The 24,087-nt window shown below is 43.0% G+C and overlaps 1 protein-coding gene across 3 annotated transcripts in view; it reads right to left on the reverse strand.

Annotated features, from left to right (window-relative positions):
* etv1 (ETS variant transcription factor 1) overlaps positions 1-24,087 on the reverse strand; it is a 146,786-nt gene that overhangs the window by 51,738 nt on the left and 70,961 nt on the right. For 2 of the 3 annotated variants that reach the window (XM_078538832.1, XM_078538831.1), the window contains 2 exons: positions 22,887-23,075; positions 20,885-21,132 (listed from right to left, as the gene is read on the reverse strand). In XM_078538832.1, coding sequence (XP_078394958.1) covers positions 20,885-21,132; positions 22,887-23,075 — 437 coding nt within the window. The remainder of the gene's footprint in view (positions 1-20,884; positions 21,133-22,886; positions 23,076-24,087) is intronic. The other variant, XM_078538834.1, reaches the window with a different exon arrangement.

A 24,087-nucleotide genomic window follows, 5' to 3' on the forward strand; every position in this document is an offset into this window, starting at 1 on the left:
CAATCTCCGGCGGGCAGGGAGCCGATCCCCGCTGGAGAAGCGGGCCCCGCCGCCATTTTAAGTGGGCAGGCCAATTAAGGACAGCCCGGCATGACGTCCGCCAGAAAGCGCTATGTGCTTCCTGTGCGGGCAGGGGGGGGATTCCCCAAATGCGAGAGTGCGCTCTGTCGCGGATGCGCACGGAAGAACGCACATCTCCCTGAGGTTAAGTGCTTCCTCAGGGAGATCGCTGAAAGTTGTGAAAACATTAAAAATAGAAAAAAAAAATCCTTAACATGTCCCCCTCATGTGACAATGTCACACGAGATGGGACATGTTAATAAATTTCACTAGAACTTTATTCAACTTTTTAAATCCCTACATGAAACCTCATCCCGCCGGTGGATGTCATCAGGGGCTCCCCCCGACATCATCCCGCACCATTTTACGCGTCGGCGAGCGGGCCCCGCCCCCTTCTCACTGACAGCAAAATTCAGTCTATGATTTCTGAACTTCGAAATGGAAATATTTTCATCGAGAAATAAGATAATGTGCAGGCTGTTGGCAAATTGCAGTTGGTGGAAGACTGAAAAGTGCTGATGAGGGATTAAAAATAAATAAAAGGGTGACTTTAATCATGTGTATGTTTGTGACCACTGATAGAGCAATCTTAGATTGTCTGCCTCCTCTATCATTCAAGGAATGGTATATGAAGAGATTTAAAGAGCATTTAAGGACTTGGAGACCTAAAGAGGTAGGCAGAGAGAAAGGACAGGAGGATCAATGATTTATGAGGATCAATTGTGATTATCATGACAGGGTGAAAAAAAAAACACAAATATCACAGACCAAGGCTTAAAATAAAATATCATAGGGCTGAATTTTGCCGTCGGCGAGCAGGGGGTGGGGACCACTTGCCGACGCGCAAAATGATGCGGGATAACATCGGGGGGAACCCCTGACATCATCCCGCCCATTTAAATTTTCAGGAAGGCAGGGGCACAGCCAAATCAGCTGTGCGCCCGCCGACCTGTCAATGGCCAATTGAGGCCATTGACAGGATCATTAAAACAATTAAAAGACTTGCCCGTCCAACCTTAAGGTTGGCGGGCAGGCCAGGAGCCCCGGCGGGCAATAGAAAAAACGTGAAACCTCCATCCACTGGTGGGATGAGGTTTCATGTAGGGTTTAAAAAAGTGTAATAAAGTTTTAGTGAAATTTATTAACATGTCCCATCTCATGTGACTTTCAGCGCTCTCCCTGAGGCAGCACCTAGCCTCAGGGAGATGTGTGCTCTTTCATGTGCATGCGCGAAAGAGCGCACTCTCGCATTTGGGGAATCCCCCCCTGCCCGCATAGGAAGCGCATAGTGCTTCCCGCCGGGTGTCATGCTGGGCGGGTCTTAATTGGCCCGCCCACTTAAAATGGCGGTGGGGCCCGCTTCTCTGGCGGGGATCGGCTCTCCGCCCACCAGATTGGGTTGGGCCCGCCCGCCCGGCAGGCAGAAGATTCAAACAGAGCTAACAGGTTATAAACTGCACGTTGCCACATCCCAATACTGGACCTTTACTTTGTCATTTGGATTACAAACTTGATTTGTATTCATCATAGTTTTAGTGCTGACCAAAAAACTACACTGGCTGGGTTCAAAGGTTTTAAAAAAAACATAGTCCAGGCAATTTGTGATACCTTACCTGCTATGGTTATACCCTCAAAATAATCGGGGTGGATATCATTGAGGAAATGTGTGAGAGGAAGCTTGGTGGGCTTGTGTTCCACTCTCACCTCAGCTAAGATTGACTTCAATGTCACATTTTTATTCAGCTCTCCATCAGTGACCAGCAGGCAACCACTTCTGTCTCCCTTCTGTAAGGCACCAGAATGGTCTTGCTGCCATCTGCACAGCATTCCTTATGTTAATAAATGTTCTCTTTCTCTTTGTACCTATGTTTTCCTAAGAAGAGGAAGCTGGCAACAGGAAGGTGCATCAAGCAGGCCCGTCACATGAGTTCCCATCAAGCATTTCAAACTTCACCAGGACCAGACCACAAACAATGCATCCCAGGGCAATCAGATATAGGGGTGTCAGGAAGGACCATCCATTAATTAACATGGATGGAAAATAAGCCAGGTCCCTTATGGGCCTGTGTTCCCCCCTGATCATTTTTCCTATATCCACTGCACCAAGGCAAGCTAAAAGACTCAAATGCAGGAATAGGCAACTTGCCTTCGAACTTATGAAGTTCATTTTGACACGTTGAAAACAGCAGGAAAAATCCAATTGTCCAACATTCTCCAAACCGGCTTCAAGTAATGGAGAGCTGAAACAAATAGCCTGGGGTCCTTGTTGCATCCATTTTAAGCTGGCACTTAGCAAAGCTGAAACTGAATTGCAGAAAACCATAAGGGCCTCATTACATGCCAACTATAATAAACCAGCCTAATTTTTGTAATCTCTGATGAATTTTGCACAAAGTGGAAGGCAGCCTCAAAATCTGTCAAAATTTCTCCTTCTGTGGAACAAGTAATTTAGTGCCAATCGACGAGGCCTACTCTCCCCCCTCTCTACCATCCACCTCCCATACCCTGATTCTGTGGGCCTCACATTGTGCAGGCAAGTGGTCACTCCCCAAGTCTGACATTAGGGAATCAGCCCTTAAATATTGTTCATAAATCAGGCTATTGGAACATTGCTGATCAACAATAAATTTAAGTGAATGTATCAGTAGCATGGAAGTGGTTTGAGGAATATTCCAGAATCCACTCATGTATTTATGATTTGGCTGACTACAATACATTTGGTATCAATAAGGTCATCCATTAGAGACATCGTTGGAGCTAACAGGATCCTGTTACATTTCAAAGCTGAAAATATTTGCAACCATTATTTTCTGTACATTTATCCCTCACATTTGTATACAAAATAATGCATAGCCAAGCACAATTGTGTGGGGAATATTTCCTTTGTTTGCTGCTTGTAGCAAAATTGTAAACATTTTGGGGTTGAATTTCCAAGGACATGCTCTTGGTTAGCTGCTTTGACTTTGATAGGAGATACACAGAAACTCCAGAGAAACAGCATTCAGGGTGTTTACACAATTTCACTGAGATTTCTGCAGATTTTATGCAAGAATAATGGCGGATGATCGGAAGAATCCTGCGTACATACAATCACTACATTCGTAAAGAACTCGTATGATTTCACTACAAATAGCAAACGAAGGAAATTCCCCTGACCCTCTCATGTTTTCACTATTTTGTGGTAGAAACAGAGTCCACATTAGTTTGAAATCCTTTTGCTGCTACAAATAACCAGAATCTAAAGCAGAAACCAGGCCAATGCCACCTTTCTCTTGAGATTTTAAAGCCGACAGAGCAATGGCATCCAGCAAGTTCAATCTTCTGCAAACTACCTACTGCTTTCACCCTACTATCACTGGTTTGCTGTCTTGCCTTGGTTTCCTTTAGTTTATTTGCTGACTTTGTTCCTTCAACTAATGCCTCACTATAGTTAAAAACCAAATAACAGCTCAAACCACATGTTCACAAAACATCTTTACACAGCTTTTGTGTTCAATATATGGCTGGTGTATATTTCCTGCTGTTGTTTTTTTTTCCCTGCAACTTAATTTGCCGTGATTTGGCAACAAGGATGAACAGAGTAAAAGTAACATCTGAGAGATTTCTTTTCCCCAGTGCAGACAGCAGAAAGCTACCTCAGAGCTGACAAAAACTCACTGCACTCGAGGCAGGCCAGTTGGCATGCCAGCCAGCTCTGTAGCTTGGAAGTCCCAAAACTACCAGCAATAGAACCTCCAGTGAATTCTACCGAACATCCAGTACCCATTCTGACACATAAACAGGTAAATTGACCAAGATTACGCATTGGACTGTATAGGAAAGGAATACAGATAAGAAAATCGGGACTGGAGGTCAGCGTGACCAACTTGTGGCACTCTCAATTTTCGAATCATTAAAATAAACTACTATCAAATGTAACACCAAGGTTGCAAACAGACTTGCTTAATCTCAGACTATGGGCCAGATTTTCACTACCGGGGTGGGGAGCTTGAGTTAGGAAATTTCCTGACTTGGCAAACCTACCTCAGTATCAAGTGCTCCTTTAGATGCTATTTTGCTCTGGGGAGACGGGGGCGTGACAGAATCGGGCCCGCCGCCCCTGGAAACAGATTGGAAGTGGCCACAGGGGTGGCCAAGTGCCATGGGAGGCTGGTTAAAATCAAACAAACTAAAGTATTGACTGAGACCCCAGATTTTTATAAAGGGATTATGTGAGTAAGATTGTTTGCACAGGCGCAGAGAAGTGTTGACTGTACTTGATTGACATCTCTATCAAGATATAATGTTACTTCTGTGTGATCTCATTTATCAGTGTTTCAAAGTTTATATGCACAAGGTTAAGAGGTGTCAAGCGCTTAAAGCTTCTGTTACTGATACTTCTGTGAATTGTTGGATTGACACTTTTATAGGGTTGTAGGGCCACCATTTTTTTTCAAAAAATTATGAATGGGTGTTTTTTTCTAGCAGTTTCACACATACCATTGTTGCTATAGGGTTCATTGGTTCTGTACATAGTGTATAGTGGGTAAATGGGCATAGAAGGGCCATAAATTGCCCTGGGGCCAATAAAGGACCCTGGGGTGGGTGGGCCATATGAGTTAGCAAAGGCGCTATAAGGGGCTATGGAGTGGATGGGGGGCATGAGCTGACTTTTGAGTTGGCTTGGAAGGGGCATGGGGGGTACATGGGTAAGATGTTCTAAAGTTACCTTTCAAAAGATTCCCAAATCCAGACTATGGTTCACAACTGCTTGGAGAAGCTGGCCCGATTCCATGAAAATTGCAAGGGGGTAGGAGATGCTTGCAATGGAGCTGGCCACGTCGGGGCTGCTCTTATCCCGTGCCAGTGAAAATTGAGGGCAATGTGAATGGGGATGGCAATCCTGGATACGGGTCCCACCTGCCATTTTTAAATGGCTCCAGAGTGCTTTCGACTCCGTGAAAATCCGGCCCAATATGTCTAGCCTTGCTGAAAAGAAACTGCAGATCAATGAGCATTTGAAAAAGAGAAGAAGGTTAATATTTTGGGATGTTCTGACCAATTCCAGTGAGAAGTCCCATGCATGTTAAACTTCCTCTCTATTATTAAAACTAATTCTTGGAGTGTGGGCACCACTGGTAAAGCCTCATCATTTGCTAAGATTAAAGGGACTGTCTCTTTAATTTCAAAGTAAAATGACGTAGTGATAAGGAACATTTGACCACCTGCAAGCTCTGCACAGCAACAGGCTAGGTGATGGTTACCATAGGGACAGGGGGCATAGGTTAAGACTTACTGAACCATGTGTCATATTTCACACCTCAACAAAAGAGAGGCAGCTGCTTTGCCTTATGTAGACTCACAGACTCCTAGACAGTCAGATTGAAAAACCCAGGACACACAGAGTGAGAGAGAGAGAGAGAGAGAGAGAAGGAACAACAGCCATTGTTGTCTGCAGAGGAAAATAGGCTGTTTCTCTGTTAACTACCAGGCAGAATGCTGGGAAAGCTTGTCCACTGGTCGAAGAGAAGGAACCTGCAATGATTAAAGAACACTGAAAGATTTGCCCTGGCAAAGCCAGGAGAAGAAATCACTGGGGTGGGCCTTACTGTTAAAAGTTGGTTCAGGGATTCTCAGAGGTCTGAGGGAAAGGACCTTCAAAGGTCGCTGGACGAGGAGAAGTGAACCTGTTGGAAGCTGGGAGTGACTTTAGACTGTTGCCTGAAAAGACTGCAATTCCGTGGAAAGCATGATTGAAGTATACAAGCAGTGTGGTGTTATTAATTGCATTAAGACATTAATAAAGGAGACAGTGGCATAGTGGTAATGTTATTGTGGTCGGGTAATCCAGAGGACTAGCCTAATGGTCTGGAGACATGGGTTCGAATCCCACCACGGCAACTGGTGGAATTTAAATTCAGTTTATTAACATGGAATTAAAGAGCTAGTCATGGTAATAGTGGCCATAAAGCTATTGTCAATTGTTGTAAAAACCCAACTGGTTCACTAATGCCCTTTAGGGAAGGAAACCTACTGTCCTTGCCTGGTCTGGTCTACAAGTGACTCCAACCAACAGACTCTTAACTGCCCTCTGAAGAGGCCTAGCAAGCCACTCAATTGTATCAAAATGCTACAAAGGCTACAAAAACAAATGAAACCAGACAGACCGCCCGGCGTCGACCTGGGCACCTCAAATGATAACAGCAATCTCAGCCCTGTTGACCCTGCAAAGTCCTCCTTACTAACATCTGGGGGCTTGTGCCAAAATGGGCAAGATATCCCACAGACTAGTCAAACAAAATTATGACATAGTTATACTCACAGAATCATACCTTACAAACAATGTCCCAGACACCACCATCACCATCCCACTGACAGGACAGACCCACCAGAGGTGGTGGCACAGTGGTATACATTCAGGAGGGAATTGCCCTGGGAGCTCTCAACATCGACTCTTGACCCCATGAACTCTCATGGCATCAGGTCAAACATGGGCACGGAAACCTCCAGCTGATTATCACCTACCACTCGCACAACCGCCACCCCCCCCTTCCCACCAGCTGATGAATCATCCTCCATGTTGAATACCACTTGGAGGAAGCATTGAGGGTGGCAAAAGCGCAGAATATACTCTGGGTGGGGGACTTCAATGTCCAAGAGTGGCTCGGTGGCACCGCTACTGACTGAGCTGGCCGAGTCCTAAATGACATAGCTGCTAGACTGGGTCTGCGGCAGGTGGAGAGGGAACCATCAAGATGGTAAAACCTACTTAACCTCATCCTCATCAATCTACCAGTCGCAGAGGCATCTATTCATAACAGTACTGGTAAGAGTGAATACCGCAAGGTCCTGTGGAGACTAAGTCTCGTCCTCACATTGAGCATGCCCTCCAGTGAGTTGTGTGGCACGACCACCATGTGAAATGGGATAGATTTTAAACAGACCTAGCAACTCAAAATTGGGCATCCATGAAGCGCTGTGGGCCATCAGCAGCAGCAGAATTATACTCAACCAAAATCAGTAACCTCATGGTCTGGCATATCCTCCACTCTGCCACCATCATCAAACTGGGGAATCAACCCTGGTTCAATGAAGAGTGCAGGAGGGCATGCGAGGAACAGCACCAGGCATACCTAAAAATGAGGTGTCAATCTGATGAAGCTACAACACACGACGATTCGCATGCCAAAAAGCGAAAGCAGCAAGTGATGGACAGAGCTAAGCAATCCCATAATCAACAGATCAGGTCTAAGCTCTACAGTCTTGCAATATCCAGTCATGAATGGTGATTAAATAACTAAGAGGAAGAGGGCGCTCCACAAATAATCCATCCTCAATGATGGAGGAGCCCAGCACATCAGTGCAAAAGATAAGGCAGAAGCATTTGCAACAATTTTCAACCAGAAGTGCCAAGTGGATGATCCATCTTGGCCTCCTCCAGAGGTCCCCAGCATCATAGATGCCAGTATTCAGCCAATCCAATTCACTCCACGTGATATCACGAAACGGCTGAAGGCACTGGATACTGCAAATGCTATGGACCCTGACAATATTCTGGCAATAGTACTGAAGGCTTGTGCTCCAGAACTTGTTGCGCTCCTACCCAAGCTGTTTCAGTTAAGCTACAACACTGGCATCTACCCAGCAATGTGGAAAATTGCCAGGTATGTCCTATACACAAAAAGCAGGACAAATCCACCCAGCCAATTACCACCCCATCAGTTTACTCTCGATCATTAGCAAAGAGATGGAAGGTGTAGTCAACAGTGCTGTCAAGTGGCACTTGCTTAGCAATAACCTGCTCACAGATGCTCAGTTTAGGTTTCACCAGGACCACTTGCTCCTGACCTCATTACAGCCTTGGTTCAAACATGGGCAAAAGAGCTGAACTCAAGAGGTGAAGTGAGAGTGACTGCCCTTGACATCAAGGCAGCATTTGACCGAGTGTGGCATCAAGGAGTCCTAGCAAAACTGGAGTCAATGGGAATCAGGGGGAAAACTCTCTGTTGGTTGGAGTCATACCTAGCACAAAGGACGATGGTTGTGGTTGTTGGACATCACTGCAGGAGTTCCTCAGGCTACTGTCCTCGGCCCAACCACCTTCAGCTGCTTCATCAATAACCTTCCTCCATCATAAGGTCAGAAGTGAGGATGATCGCTGATGATTGCACAATGTTTAGCATCATTCGCGACTCCTCAGATACTGAAGCAGTCCATGACCAAATGCAGCAAGACCTGGACAATATCCTGGCCTGGGCTGACAAATGGCAAGTAACATTCACGCCACACAAGTGCCAGGCAATGACCGTCTCCAACAAGAGAGAATCTACTCATCGCCCCATGACATTCAATGGCATTACCATCGCTGAATCCCCAACTATCAACATACTGGTGGGTTACCATTGACCAGAAACTGAACTGGGCTAGCCACATAAATACTGTGGCAACAAGAGCAGGTCAGGGGCTGGGAATTTTGTGCAGAATAACTTCCCTCCTGACTCCCCAAAGCCTGTCCACCATCTGCAAGGCACAACTCAGGAGTGTGATGGAATACTCTCCATTTGCCTGGATGAGTGCAGCTCCCACAACACTCAAAAAGCTTGACACCACCCAGGATAAAGCAGCCTGCTTGATTGGCACCACATCCACAAATATTCACTCCCTCCACCATCATCACACAGTAGCAGCAGTGTGTACCATCCACAAGATGCACTGCAGGAATTCAACAAGGCTCCTTCTTCAGCACCTTCCAAGCCCACGACCACTGCCATCTGGAAGAACAAGGGCAGCAGATGCATGGGAACACCACCACCCTCAAGTTGCCTCCAAGTCACACACCTTCTTGACTTGGAATTATATTGCCAATTCTTCACTGTTGCTGGCTTAAAATCCTGGAACTCCCTAACAGCAGTGTGGGTGTGCCTACAACACATCGACAACAGTGGTTCAAGAAGGCAGCTCATCCACCATCTTCAAAAGGGCAATTGAGAATGGACAATAAAAATGCAGGCCTAGCCAGAGACGCCTACTACATAATGTTAAGTCGAGGTTGCTTTTAGTTTGTTTGTTACAGTGAAAGTCTTAAAAGCTTGAAATCTTGTTGTGCAATTCCGTCAGCAGTTACTGGGAATTCAAATATCTTTTAAAAGTTATTGGTCTCCACACAGGTCAAAACGAGTGTTAACTTTTCAGATCCAAAACACTGAGACTGGATATTACTTGCTGGGGGGTTTGAAGCCTTTCATCTGCCTACCCGGCCACCTCCAACCTGTGCAATAGTAGGGGGAGCAGGAGAAGCATCAGTTGGCCTGCCCGCCCTTGGGCCTATTGGCCTTCCAGCCCTGCTGGCATTTTACCTGAAATGAGATGAGACCCATGCCATGCAAGTAGCTAACCCAAGGTACCCCATTCTTAACCCTCCCCCAGCCTCTTGAACCAGACCCCCAACCCCAGACTACCTGGGCTTCTCATCATGGTGGGACAGCCTGTAGTCCCAGCAGTGGCCACCAATCCTGGCTGGCACTGCTGGGACTACAGAGCCTCCGACCATCTGATTGACTGGCAGCTCTCTAAGGCGGGACTTCCTACTGAGAAAAGGGTGGCAGTCTCGCCCTGAAGCAATTAACACTACTCCTAGCATTAAATTGCTGCAGGGCAGCTGTGGGATCATGAGTGGACTCCCTCCATGGACCTTTTAGCAGTGGCATGCCATAAAATCCAGCCTATAATTAACTATGTTTTTCTATTCACAGATGCTGCCTGAACTGCTGAGTATTTCCAGCATTTTCTGTTTTCTGTTCTATTTTCCGATTTATACCATCTGCAAATGAAGCACTATTCCAGCAGTGCACATTCATAAACTTATTTTCCATGGGCTAGATTTTCCAGGGGCCACGGTCCCTACCCCAGCATCCCTGACCTTTTAGCTGGGGCAGCAGAGTGGGGGGAGATGGAGGGCGGGGGAGGCCTGGTTAAAGGGGTGGGAGATGTGCCCCTGATAAGCCCAGGGGACCCACAAAGCAGGGTCCCAGCCTCCCCTCCCCCTTGCTCAACACCTGTCTGCACAGGTAAGCCTGCCAGGATTCCTGGATGGTTTGGGTCTCACCTTCCAGCAGGTAAAATAGCGGCAGGGGAAGGATGAGGCGCTTAGGTGGCTATTAAATGGCCAATTAATAGCCATTTATGGGTCTCAATAGGCCCAAGGGCAGGCAGGCCATCCAACGCCTCCCAGCAACATTTCAGGTAGGTCGGGGGTGGGTGGGAAGGCGGCAGGGAGCCATCCACTGGATTTTACGTGCCTCTGCCTTCAATCCCACTTTCCTGGCAAAGCAGAAAATCCAGCCCCATGATTGCATCATCCTTGTTCAGGAAAGGGGAAGGAGATGACTGGGTAAATTGTGAGCCAGTTGATCTTATGTTGGTTGTTGGCACACTTCTAAGGGGTCATTTTAAGAAACTGCAATCTCGATGCGGAGCACCCCCAACCTGTTTGGATATCAGGAACGTAGGTATTCACTCTCCGTGATTTTCCAATGAACTTAAATGGACAGAAAATTGTGCGGACACATGGCTGCATTTCTAATATGCAGTCCCAGTGGAAAAGGTTCCCCACTGGGATTGCATTTTTGTAAAATTACCCCTTCAGAGTTCATAATCTTCAGGATGAAATTATTAAGCACTTAGAAAGGCATGAGCTAATCAGGGCTAGCCAGCACGGTGCTGTAAAGGGCAGGTCCAAAAACTAATCTGATTGAATATTTTGAGGAAATCACAGAAAGGATAAAGGGAATGTGAAGAATGTTCAAAAACCATTTAAATGGATGCCATTTAAGAGGTTTTCTTTTTGAAAATTAAGACAAATGCCATTAAAGAAACAGTCGCTGCATGAATACTGAGGCAGAAAACCGAGATTAAAGGTAAATGGAAAATGTGGGTAACGGTGTGCTCGGGAGATTTGTGCTGGACCCTCCTTTTAATTTCATTTATTTAATTAAATTGATCATAGAAACAGAAAGATTAATACCAAAATTTGCTAATGATACCAAATTAGAGACGTGGCAAACTGTGAAGAATACAAGAGATAGCAGAAAGATATAGGTCAGATACACAGTGGGATAGTGGCATTTTGAGTTCAATGCAGGGAGATGTGAAATGTTATATTGTGGGAAAATGAACAATATCCTAAACACTAAGGATTTGAAGTCCCAGTCTGGGGGTCAAGACATAAAATGATTTGATGTTTTGTCGGAAATCAGGAAAAGGGACGGGTCCCAACTCCCCTGGGATTCTCCCCCATTAGGGGTGGAGGTCATGGGTGAATCTCCTATCTACACTCATCACATGTCAAAACAGCATGTCTGATTTCCTGGGCAAGCCTAGAAGTTGCACCAGGGCCCTGGTAGGCCTCAAATGAAATCCTCACCTGCAGAGAGCTGCAACAAAGCCTGCTAAGTTTAGACAAAGACTCCAAATGTTTAAAAGACAAATCTAATTGACCTTAGTGATTTGCTTATCTTGAACAAGAACCCTCCAATTGTGAAAAGAGTCATATTGGACTCAAAACATTAACTCTGTTTCTTTCTCCACGGATGCTGCTGTACTGACTGAGTTTTTACAGCATTTGCTGTTTTTATTTCAACCTCTGTTTCCTTTGGGAGCTTAAAAAAAATGAACTTGTTCATGAGACTCTTCCAGAGCCTCTCTTCAGTAGAATAACATGGCACCACTCAAACTTTCTAGGCCTCTGTGAAGCTATGTGTCATCGTTTCTCCCTTGTAGGGTCCTGTGGCTCTCCCTATTGAGGTGAGGGCTACGTTACATTGTTAGTGTGACCAAGAGCTCTACACCCTCAAACTCCAGCCATTGGTTGGGCCACTGTAGATACAACCAGTCTTAACAAATTTCACAAACAGGTCTTAAAATGTGAGCAGGGCTCTCATTTCAATATTAACATGAGGCCTGTGCTGGTGTGGCTGCCTACAAAAGGCTCTAATGAGCTGTGCAGTGGCCAAATGCGTACACAGAACAAACACTAAATTGGCAATTGTTTTGCTGGTCATATAGTCAAATGTTGGCTTTCCTCCCCAATATGTTAAAGGACCTCTTTCTGTGCTGTAATTTCTGTGATTCTATGATTACAGAAAAACTATGTACAGGTACAAAGTCAAAATGGAATAATTCTATCTGCCAGAGGTTTAGAGAAGGTATTTGACCAAGATCCTCTCGAGTGCATTACAACGGAGGCTGCTGATTAACCACTTTTGACTTTATGTGATTATGGGATTTATTTGCAACTTCAGCAGGGCTAGAAAACTAGCAGTAACAAAATTGGTCACTCATACATCCCATATGATTTTCATTTCCTTGGAAACCAATTCTGTCCATTTCCACCATCACCAAAGCTAAAAATTCTCCCCTACATATCAGTTTTTCCCTAAATAAAATAGCTTCACCTCTGCTCAACAATCCAATGTATTATTTCAGCTCTCTGATTCAGACCACTTGTAAAAATTCTCCTGCATTCTTTATCTAGCAAGTTTCTCAGTGGCACTGAAAAATGTTCTGCCAACCATACAATTAAGCAATGTTGTGTATGAATTTCAGTGCCGATGCGATACCAGTACGTGTGTAGTACGTCCCAGTGTTTGGCTGATCAAATCAAATAACATGTTCCTCCGGCTGTTCGTAATAGGCAGAGTACAGACCATACTCAACCAGCCTGTGCCTCCAAAACCCAAAACAAAATGTCTTCTGTTAGATGTGTTTCCATGATTGGGCAGCACTTGCTGAACAATCCTGAGTGTGTTAATAGTTACAGTAACAACCAACTTAGAATAATCAGTCAAGCTCAAAAAGTGGCTCACTTATGCTTGCTAGAAGCAACATGCATTCATACGCAGGGACCTGTTCTCTACAAACAAAAGGAATATGTTCAAGCCTTGCGCCTTTTTTGAATTACCCAGGAGCTTGGGGAGCCTATAGTTTCCCATTGCTTTCTCCATGGCAATGCCTCGGCCAATCAAAGTCAACTTGCCGACAAATTAGCACCCTTTTCTCCTGTATATAAATTGTTGTGATCGTGAGAAATTTGACATTCTACCATTTGCCCTGATGAGTGCAAGACGAGAAGCTTTAGCAATATGTCTCTTTCAGCAATATTCAAGTTTCTGTACTACCAAGCAACAATTTCCATTCACTTAAACAGTCCATTTATAAATGTTACTGTCCTCATTGGTAGATATCACAATGCAGAATAGTTTTAGGCTTCAGGCCTGATCTCTAACCATAGGACTTTAGCAAAATTAAGTTGTACTCCATTAAAATCTTGGCTTTTCTGATGCGATTTTTACACATAACCTATGTTTAAATGGCTTAGAACCACTTGAGTTGGATTGCTGTTGAACTGAATCAGCTCATTACTGTAGCTATTCAACTGTGACAATGACTGCTGCAGTATTCTCCGGTCTTTACTTGAATTGCATTTAGCATACAAAACATTCAAAATGTGATTCAGACAAAATAAAAAATTATCAGAGTTGAATTCAGGCGTAACTTCCACAATTTTGTTTTTGAGTAAGAGTTTACTAGATCCATTTCATTTTCACAGAAACATATAGAAGTCAGAACAATGAAACAGGCCACTCCACCCAACCAGTCAGTGTCAGCATTTACCATCCAAATGCTCAAACTGCCCTAATCACCTTGTTCCTCTATTGCTTCATCTCTTTTCCCTTCATCCACCTATCCAATCTAATGCTGATTGTTATATTTTTGTGCTGTTTCCCTTTCTATTTATATCTTGAACATGGTCATACCGTGTTCACCACTCCCAAGATACTCACCCACAAACAGTTGATCTACTTGCCCAATTTTATTCTCGCTCAAGTCTCTGCGCTACAAACCACAAACTGGGCAGCCTACACCCAATCTCTTCCATATGGTGAATCTGTAACTGATTACTGAGATTTAAGAACTCACAACCTAGCAATTTGTGGAATAACTCCTTGGTACATGTAATCCAAATTGTTTGTCCCATCACCCCTTTTAGGGCTCCCATCTAAGTAGTTTTAAAATCTATCTTTTAGGAAGAAATTATTTGACGGGGTTGTTCTCCCACAATATTTGTCAGATACAAAATGATTAAATAAGTAGCAGCTACGAATTGACGTTCAATAATTTTGCAACTATATGCAAACCAAGAGGAAAGAGCGAACAGCTTAATTTTTTAAATTTTTGGCTGACAAAAGAAAGGAAGCAAGGTGGGCTGTCCAGCTTGATGTGGAGAAGGGAAGCAAAATCAAATGTCAGAAATATGGTTGCTAGAAACGAGATTGCTAACTACCTCACAGTGACCTTGTAAATGAATTCCCTGCATTACCATGTGGGGCTGCTCTTGTTCCCTTTATGTGGCTTGCGTCTGAAACTTGAAACCTACTCACAATGGTGTGTGGCTGGAAGAAGTATTTGAATGGAATTCAGACTAGCTAGCTCCTGTTATCTCTCCACAATGTGAATGGGCCATCCTCATTCGCTGGGCATTAATTGTGCACAAAGGCAGAAGAATGGTGTCAGTTTACATTGGGCATGCCTGTTGCAGTGATGATTGTATCAAATAATCTGGCAAAGGAAGCAGCTGCTAGAATTGTACACCCTGCCCAGTCTAACTGGGAATTCTAGTCTTTCCCTTCACTCCATTTTATGAATGAAACTCAATGCTGTCTAGCTCCATTCATGCCTGAGTTCAGCTTATGTGCAGAGGCCCCAGGGGGATGGATTGAATCAATCACTCTTGAGTAAAGTTGACGTGATCGGTCTAATGTGGCTTCAGCCTTCCATTACTGGCTTAGGAAGACAGCCAGAGTCCATTTGACCTCATAACACTGTAATAGGAGAATAAATCCGGATTATACTGTTGACATGTGTTGAACTCAGAAAGCTGTTGACTGCTGCTGAAATTCTGTGACTTTTGACCACTTAAGCTGACAGTGCAACAAAAAATATATATTCATGTACATCAATCCTAAGGGTACACTTCACATGAATAAATTGTCTAATGACAAATAGAAGTATGAAGTACCTTTCCATACTGCAAACATAAATTCCTGAAGAAATTTAGGTGTTACAAAGGAGGCTGACAGTAAAGTTAATGTCAGATTTGTTTGTCTTCGAAGTCTAATTATTTTAAAACATTGGTCACAAATACATATCGGGCCCTATTTGATTTAATTTTTCTTCCTGAGTTTATACAATCACAATACCCATGATTACGTTCACTTCCAAATTTGGCCATTGATTTTCTTTTTATGCTAATACAGAGCACACGACTGCAGCCAATACATTTAATGGCATTTGACATTAAAATTCAGTGTCATGTGCTGTGTTGCACCAGAATGGATTGAGATATTAAGCCAGGTTCCCATCCTTTTATGGAAAGATGTTTGTTCTTCCTATATTCATATTCTGACCAGGATAATCGGATATGGCTTGGGTGTTTGGTTTGTAAGATTGGTTCACATGGTAGGTAAGGGGAACATGTGGGCTAGGGTGAAGATGAGCCCGATGCCAGATTAGGGTTGAATCAGATTTGGGTGTGCAGGTATGTGGTGTCCAAAGGAAAGATATATGTTGGAGTTGAGGTTAAGGTTAATCAGGAGCTCTTATGTGACCTGAGTTGAAAATTGTATGTTGAGGGGTAAGGCTCAAACTTAGACCCTCAGACAAGATATAGCATAAAGAGCTGTAGGTATGGCTGAGAGCAGAAAGATTGAATATGCAATTAGCACAGAAGTGGCTGTTGCTAATTATGGGAACCAACATAGCTGTAAGATGATAGGTACTGCATTAGCAGTGACCATTGGAAAGACATTAGTAGGGATAAGCAATTAATGGAAAGATGTTACCAGGATCAATGACAGAAGATTCAGGGATCACAAGGACCAATAAAATTGTGCAACAAAAGAGAAGATATTTATTCAATTATGCATCTGATGACAGACTGTGCCCATTGAAAGTGCATATTTATAGAATTGGTCCTTATATATAACCGTTTAAACAAAAGATTCCAAAAATGATACCGATGTAACAAATCTATGGTCTCTTTTGTCAATGATCAGACATTTTTCAGAAATAAAGAAGCTGTATATAATTCAAGCTTTGGACCAGTTTTGCACCAACAGCACATATCAGCTGCATAACAGAGAAAAATTACTTGCAAATTGAAAAAAACAGGTAATGATGTAAATTAATGGTGCAAGCCTCGGCTCAGTGCTAGCACTGTCCCCTCTGAATCAGAAGGGAATGGGTTCAAGTCTCAATCAAAGAACTTGGCAAGGTGATTTATACGAATGCCTCATTCAATGTAGTACTGAGTGCCGCACTATCAGAGCTGCCGTCTTTCAGATGATAAGCTTACCAAGACTCAAAGTTCCCCTCAGGAGGGATTAATAGATCCCTGCATTATTGAAGAAGAGCAGTGGTGTTCCCCAGGTGTTGTGGCAATATTTAGCCAACTCAGACCCCAAAAAGAGATTGTCTTGTCACATCTCCTTGGTTTGTGGGATCTGATGTGCCCATACAATTCCCTAAGTTACATCAGCGACTGCACTTCAATGAAGTTGCTCAATAGTTTTGAAGCACTTTGGGACATCCTATAGTTGTGAAAGGGGCTATATAATTGCAATTTCTTTCTTCTTTTTTTCCCACTACTTAGCTGATTTATGTTTTTAATGGCCACTGTTCCAAGTGAGTAAATCCAAGTAATTGTGGTTTCTTATTTCTGCAGGGGTGAATTAATCTCCAACAATTAGCATCCTTTGATTTATAAAGGAGTAAAGTAGCATAGTGGATATGTTACTGGATTGGTAATCCAGAGACCTGGATTAATGATCCAAAGGTATGAGTTCAAATTCCACCATGGCAGATGGGAAACTTAAATTCAATCTATTAAATAAGAATAAAAAGTTAGTATTACTAATTGTGACCATGAAACTTGCCATATTGTTGTAAAAAAAGGAAACCCATCTAGCTTATTAATACTCTTTAGGGATGAAGATTTATTGTTCCTTACCTGGTCTAGCCTATATGCGACTTCAGGCACACAGAGAAATATGGTTCATATGAACATACAAACAAGGAGGAGTAGGGCATTCAGCCCCTCGGGCCTGCTCCACCACTTAATAAGATCATGTATGACCTGGTAGTAACCTCAAATCTGCATCCCGCCTACCCCGATAACCTATCACCACCCTTGCTCACCAAGAATCCACCGCCTTTTCAGGAAGAGAGTTCCAAAGACTCATGAACCTCAGAGAGAAAAAAATTCGCCTCATCTCCGTTTTAAACAGGCGGCCCCTTATTTTTAAACAGTGACCCCTAGTTCTAGACTCTCCCAAAAGAGGAAACATCCTATCCACATCCACCCTGCCAAGACCCCTCAGGATCTTATATGTTTCAATCAAATCACCTATTACTCTTTTAAACTCCAGCGGATACAAGCCTAACCTGTCCAGTCTTTCCTCATAAGACAACCTGTCCATTCCAGGTATTAGTCTAGCAGACCTTCTCTGAACTGTTTTCAATGCATTTACATCCTTCCTTAAATAAGGTAACTAATACTGTACATAGTACTCCAGATGTGGTTTCACTAGTACCCTGTACAACTGAAGCATAACCTCCCTACTTTTGTATTCAATTCCCCTTACAACAAATGATAACATTCTACTAGCTTTCCTAATTACTTGCTATACCTGCATACTAGCCTTTTGCGATTCATACACTAAGACACCCAGGTCATTCTGCATCTCAGAGCTCTGCAATCTCTCACCATTTAGATAATATGCTTCTCTTTTATTCTTGCTGCCAAAATGGACAATTTCACATTTTCTGACACTTTTTTCCATTTGCCAGATCTTTGCCCACACAATCAAATCACCTATATCTTTTTGTAGCCTCCTTATGTCCTCTTCACAATTTACTTTCCTACTATATTTATGTCAACAGCAAGTTTGGCAATCTCATCATCCAAGTCATTTATATAAACTGTAAACTGCTGAGGTCCCATCACTGATCCCTGTGGCACACCACTCGTTACATCTCGCCAACCTGAAAAGGACCCATTTATGCTTACTCTCTACTTCCTGTTAGTCCTCTAGGGAGTGAGTCTGGAAATTGAAATATGGAAAACAAGGAAATGGTGGAGACATTGAATTTTGTGCCTGTCTTCACTGAAAACTTCCCGAAGATACGTGAAAACCAAGAAGTGAAACGGAGGGAGGAACTTAAAACAACCACCAGTGCCAGAAAAGGAGCTAGGAAGATTATCAGACCTAAAAGCTGACAATTCTCCAGGACCAGATGGCCTGCAAACTAAGGTCTTAAAAGAATTGGCTATAGAGATAATGGAGGCATTGGTTATAATCTTCCAAAATTCCTTAGATTCCGGAAGAGTCCCAGTGGATTGGAAAATAGCAAATGTAACACATTTATTCAAGAAAGGAGGGAGATAGAAAGGAGGAAACTATTGGCCGGTTAGCAAGGGAAATTGCTATAATCCATTATTAAGGAAGTTATAGCAGGATATTTAGAAAATCGTAATGTGATCAAGCAGAGTCAACAAGGTTTTGAGAAAGGAAATCATGTTTAACTATTAGTGTTTTTTGAGGAAGTACCAAGCAAGATGGTTAGAGGGAACCTGTAGATATGGTGTACTTGGATTTTAAAAAGGCATTTGATAAGGTGTCACACCAAAGTTTACTACACAAGATAAAAGCTCGTGGTTTAGAGGGTAACATATTAACATGGCTAGAGGATTGGTTAGCAAACAGGAAGCAGGGAGTAGGGATAAGTGGGTCTCTTTCTGATTGGCAAGCTGCAACTAGTGGAGTGCCACAGGGATCAGTACAGGGCCTCAAATATTTATAATCTATATCAACGGCTTGGAGGTAGGGACCAAATGTATGGTAGCTTGATTTGTCAATTACACCAAGATAGGAAAGTGAGTCATCAAGAGGAAGTAGAGAGCCTGCAAACGGATAAAGATAGGTTAAGTGGGTGTGCAAAAAATTGGCAGATGGAGGATAATGTGGGAAAATATGAACTTGTCCTCTTTGGTAAGAAGAATAGAAAAGCAGTATACTATTTAAATGGAGAAAGATTGCAGAACTCGGAGGTACAGAGGGATCCGGGTGTCCTGGTATAAGAATCACAGAAAATTAGAATTCACGTACCACAATTGATTAGGAAGACAAGTGGGATGTTGGTGTTTATTGCAAGGGGAATAGAATATAAAAGCAGGGAAGTTTTCCTGCAGCTGTACAGGGCCTTGGTGAGACCATATCTGGAATACTGTATACAGTTCTGGTCTCCTTATTTGAAAAGTGATATAATTGCATTAGAAGTAGTTCAGAGAGGGTTCATTTGATTCATTCCTGGGATGAAGGGCTTATCGTATGAAGTTACCCACTGGAGTTTGTTTTTTTAAATGTTCATGGGATGTGGGCATCACTGGCTAGGCCAGCATTTATTGTTCATCCCCAGAGGGCATTTAAGAGTCATTGCTTTAGGTCTGGAGTCACATATAAGCCAGGCCAGGCCAGGCAAGGTAACGATGGCACATTTCCTTCCCTAAAGAACATTAGTGAGCCAGATGGGTTTTTACAACAATCGACAATGGTTTCATGGTTATCATTAGACTTTTAATTCCAGATTTCTATTGAATTCAAATTCCACCATCTGCTGTGGCAGGATTTGATCCCGGGTCTGCAGACCATTATCACGGATCTCTGGATTACTTGTCCAGTGACAATACCACTACATCACTGCCACCCCCTTTAGAGGAATGAGAGGTGATCTTATTGAAACATATAAGATCCAGAGGGGACTTGAGAAGGTGGTTGCCGGCAGAGTGTTTCCTCTGTTGGGAGGAGACTTGAACTAGGGGACATAGTTCAAAAATAAGGGGTTTTACTTTTAAGATGGGGATGAGGAGAATTTTTTTTCTCTCAGAAGATAGTTAGTATGTGGAATTATCTTCCCGAGAAAGCAGTGGAGGCTGGGTCATTGAATTTAGTCGAGGCTGAGTTACATAGGTTTTTGATAGAGACAGGAGCCAAGGGTGATGGGGGCAGACAGGAGGTGGAGTTGCGACCACAACTAGATCAGCCATGATCTTATTGAATGGCAGAGCAGGCTCGAGGGGCGAATAGCCTATTCCCACTCCTAAGTTCCTATAAACATGACAGAGAAGTGTTATTTGAGGTGTTGCAGGAACTATGTGATAATGTGCATCATATGCAAGATTTTAATATATGATAGGCAGATTAATGGGTGGATAGATGCATTCACGCATATATAAATATACATAGGCTTTGATTAAAATTAAGCAGTCGTGTCAAAAGACACAAGGTTTACACAGCAGCTAAATCGTTTTTGGAATCTTATGTTTTTTTTAGTGAGGTGTTGAACGTCAGTGTTGTCCTTTAAGCAAACACAACTCTTATTGAAGATAAAAGATCTGGAGAAAATAGACCTTTATCTGAGCAGCACCACAACCGTAGCAAAGTAACCAGTCCTGGTGATGAATGAGTTTATCTTTAATAACTACAATATCTCCGGCCATTTCCACACAAGGAGGGATGGAAATGTGAGCCCAAGGCACTTCTCTAATGCTAGCACACCAGATAATGGATTCACGCTGAGGCTCCACTGGGGCTGAAAATGACCGGTAGCAGTCCCTTCAGTGTAATAGTAGAAGCCAGTTATTCAATAAACTGCAGCTGAAGGCTTTTCCTCTCATTGATGCTGCTACCTTGGATCTTATTTTGTGCATTTGTACTTCAAGATCACTAACCTGAATCATATGCATAATCCCGTGGTTCTTGCTTAATCATCATGGGCTGCGGAAAACTCTGGTTTGTTGGACCACTAATCATGGTGGCATGTTCATAGACTGGATCATGATATTCCTGTTTGAAGCCCTGAGGCGGGAAGGGAATGTTGGGCTCAGACAATTGCCTCTGGTACATCGGACGACCTTCCCTGGGCAGTCCATGAGGAGGTGGGAACGAATGGCATGGCTCGGAGAGCTGGCGCCGGAATCTGCAAGTGATAACAAAGTGGGAAAGTTTAGTGGGAACTGAAATACACTCTATCATAGTCCTTAGCAAACTAGCATTGATATATCTTGTAAAAAGTAGACACCACAGTAAAGATCCTATTACATTGAAGAACACAGGGTGTAAGCTAAAAGTAAAATCAGCACTTAGTTTGAGACATTGCAACAGAAATAAGATTTTAGCAGTCTTATAATGGGAGAATGTTGCATTTCCTTTCTTAAAAACAAAAGAGGTCCTATGGTATTTTATATACATACACTTTTAAATATATATCTACAAGAGTAGAAGAAAGGTACTATAGTCCTGTATAACATAGCATTCATTCTGCATATCTCCTGCAGAATTTAAGACAAAAATTATTTTTTTAATAGAGAAATTAAATTGTTAGGGAGTACAATGTGGTATTATCCAAATATATAATGCAACAAAGTTGTGAGTAATTTGCTGCTGAAATATTACATAAGGAGGCATGGTGGAAACTTAAGTGACCTATAACCATTTTACGGAACTCTGAAGTAACTTTGGATGTTTAAAAAAAATGAGAAGGGGATTTGAAAGTTATAGAGATTTCATTAGCATTGCTTATTTTTTCAAGTATCTAGGAGAAGGAGCATAATGTTCCTTCAAATAAGCACACACCGACGGCTTTAGGGGGAAATACCTAAAGGAAAATAATTGCATGTGGATTTGAAGGGCAAATAGCCTTTTCTTGCTACAAATTTTGCTATATTCTTAAGCATAAGGGTGAAACCTGTCCTCAGTAATAAACAGCAAGTTATGGCATAATAAACTCATTGTAATTACTTCACCTTCATTGATTGCTCAGCGTTAATGCCATCACACATCAATGACACAAGAGCATACATGACAGTGTTGACATTGAGAGCTTCCGCTAGGATACACAAGAACCCAAAGCAGACTGAAGCCAATACAGAGTAGATTTCATGCACACCCACCACGGGGCCTCCCACCCCAGAAGCACTTACTGGGAGGCTGTGAAAGTTATCCTTATATCATATTTAAAAAGTAACAGGTACTATAGAATCATTCAGGGTTGTAATATATTCTTGGGGTTTGAGGTGAGTTAGAACTGCTCCAGTTTTGCCTTCTCAGTTTCTAACATTATCTGAGCTCCTCAACTAGATTACCGCATTGCAATCGCTCCCGCATATCAATTATTCACTCATATTTCAGAGAACAAGTGGAATCTAATATGACGATGTACAAGAATGCTAGATATTTTTACCAATGAATATGAGACAGTCAGTGAACTTACCAACAATTTGAAAAGGCTGTGGGTAAAACTGGCCATGGGCAGTAGCATAGAACAGGCAAGAGTGAGTCAGTAGCCTGTTTTACACCCTGTCTGATCTTCCTTCCCATTGACTTTAGTGAAGAAGAAAATCCTCAGGACGTTAAGCAGGCTACCAATTCACCTTCACCCATTTTGTACAACAGCCCCAAGAGCAATTTCACCCCGTTATTTCTATATGTATCCACATCAGTTTTGGGTCCATTTATTTTTCTGCTGTCAGCAGCTTTAAACACAGGCAGGAACCACGCGATATCATTATGTGATGATGCTCCTGCAAGAAGGCAATTAACATAGTATCCTATTGGCTGTTTATTTAGGTTTTACTTGTCTCCAGCTGAGTTTAGAAGATACTCATGGATGGAATCAGCAAATCCTTATCATATCTAAATCAATATAGGAAATAACTAAGTGTACTTGCTGACCTAGGATCCATTGGATAGGCATTCTCTGGAATGGGCTGGGTAGTAGGCAGATGAGCTGGAAAACTTCTGTCCGGTTTGGGAGTTGCTGCAGGATTAGGTGACCCATGGTGCAAGGGGGAAACTGGTGTGCTGGATGGGGTTGGCGGGTTAGAGGGTTTCAATCCTGCGGGTGGCTTCTGATCGTAGGCACTAGGGAAACATAAACAAGCCCACAAATAAAACAAGAGATTATAGGACAAAAAGTGCTTTCCTCTGTGCCACTTCTGAAGACCAGTAATATCAAAAGATAATTTTATCCTGGTTCAGACTGTGGGTTAAATGTGGGGAGAAGGACCTAAGTACATCAATTTCCCCACATACTCAGGCATTAGGAGGTGCCAATTCCTTTACAGGACAGCTCCAAACATGAAATCTCCCATGTGCCGGTTCGTTTTAAGTGTTTCAAAGGAATGAATGCATATCAAGCAAGCCTGCCTAGAAATCTGAGACTGAGCTCGTCCTCTGCACCAACAGACTTGTGTTACAGCAACTACTTTGTAGATAAGCATACCGAATGCCCTAAACACTTTAGTGTTTTGGCAAAATCAGTCAGGGAGTTCTGAGTACTAGCATCAGTTGGGAGATCCAGGGAAAGTTTAAATGCCTGTTGATGTCAAATGAAGACATAGAAATGTGTCTATTTATGGTAGCACTATCAATTGTGAGTTACGAGTTCACTACTGAAGTGTGAAAGGCCTATTGGCTGCTTCATTACCTCTCCCCTTGCATCTTACAAAAGCATGATGGCATCATTCATTCTTTAATAATACTAAAGGATGGTGAAAAAACTTCCAGAATCAATTTAACCAAGTTACTGCACAAGCTTGCATTATCTAAGATTAATTCCGAGCTTAGGTCCTTTACCTGCAGCTATATGGAGGCGAGAACTTGGCAGATTCAGTCTGGGCTAAGTGCCTTTGCACCTGCCTCCTGGATCCAGGTGCCTGCCTGAGGAGCCTCTAAGAGTGGGCAACCCCCCACTGACCTTCCCCACTTGGCCTCCGATCCAGCACAAGGTCTTCGATCACCCCTCAGCCTCCTAACTCTGATTCCCCTCCAAGGCGTCAAATAAACCCTCCCCAGACCTGTGATCATCCTGCGGTGAAGCCTTTGTCTCTCCCGCCTCCTCATACCCTCGACCTCTCTATGGGATCAGCAGGCC

Source organism: Cetorhinus maximus, chromosome 3, assembly GCF_964194155.1.
Source record: "Cetorhinus maximus chromosome 3, sCetMax3.hap1.1, whole genome shotgun sequence".
NCBI classification, from domain to species: Eukaryota; Metazoa; Chordata; class Chondrichthyes; order Lamniformes; family Cetorhinidae; genus Cetorhinus; species Cetorhinus maximus.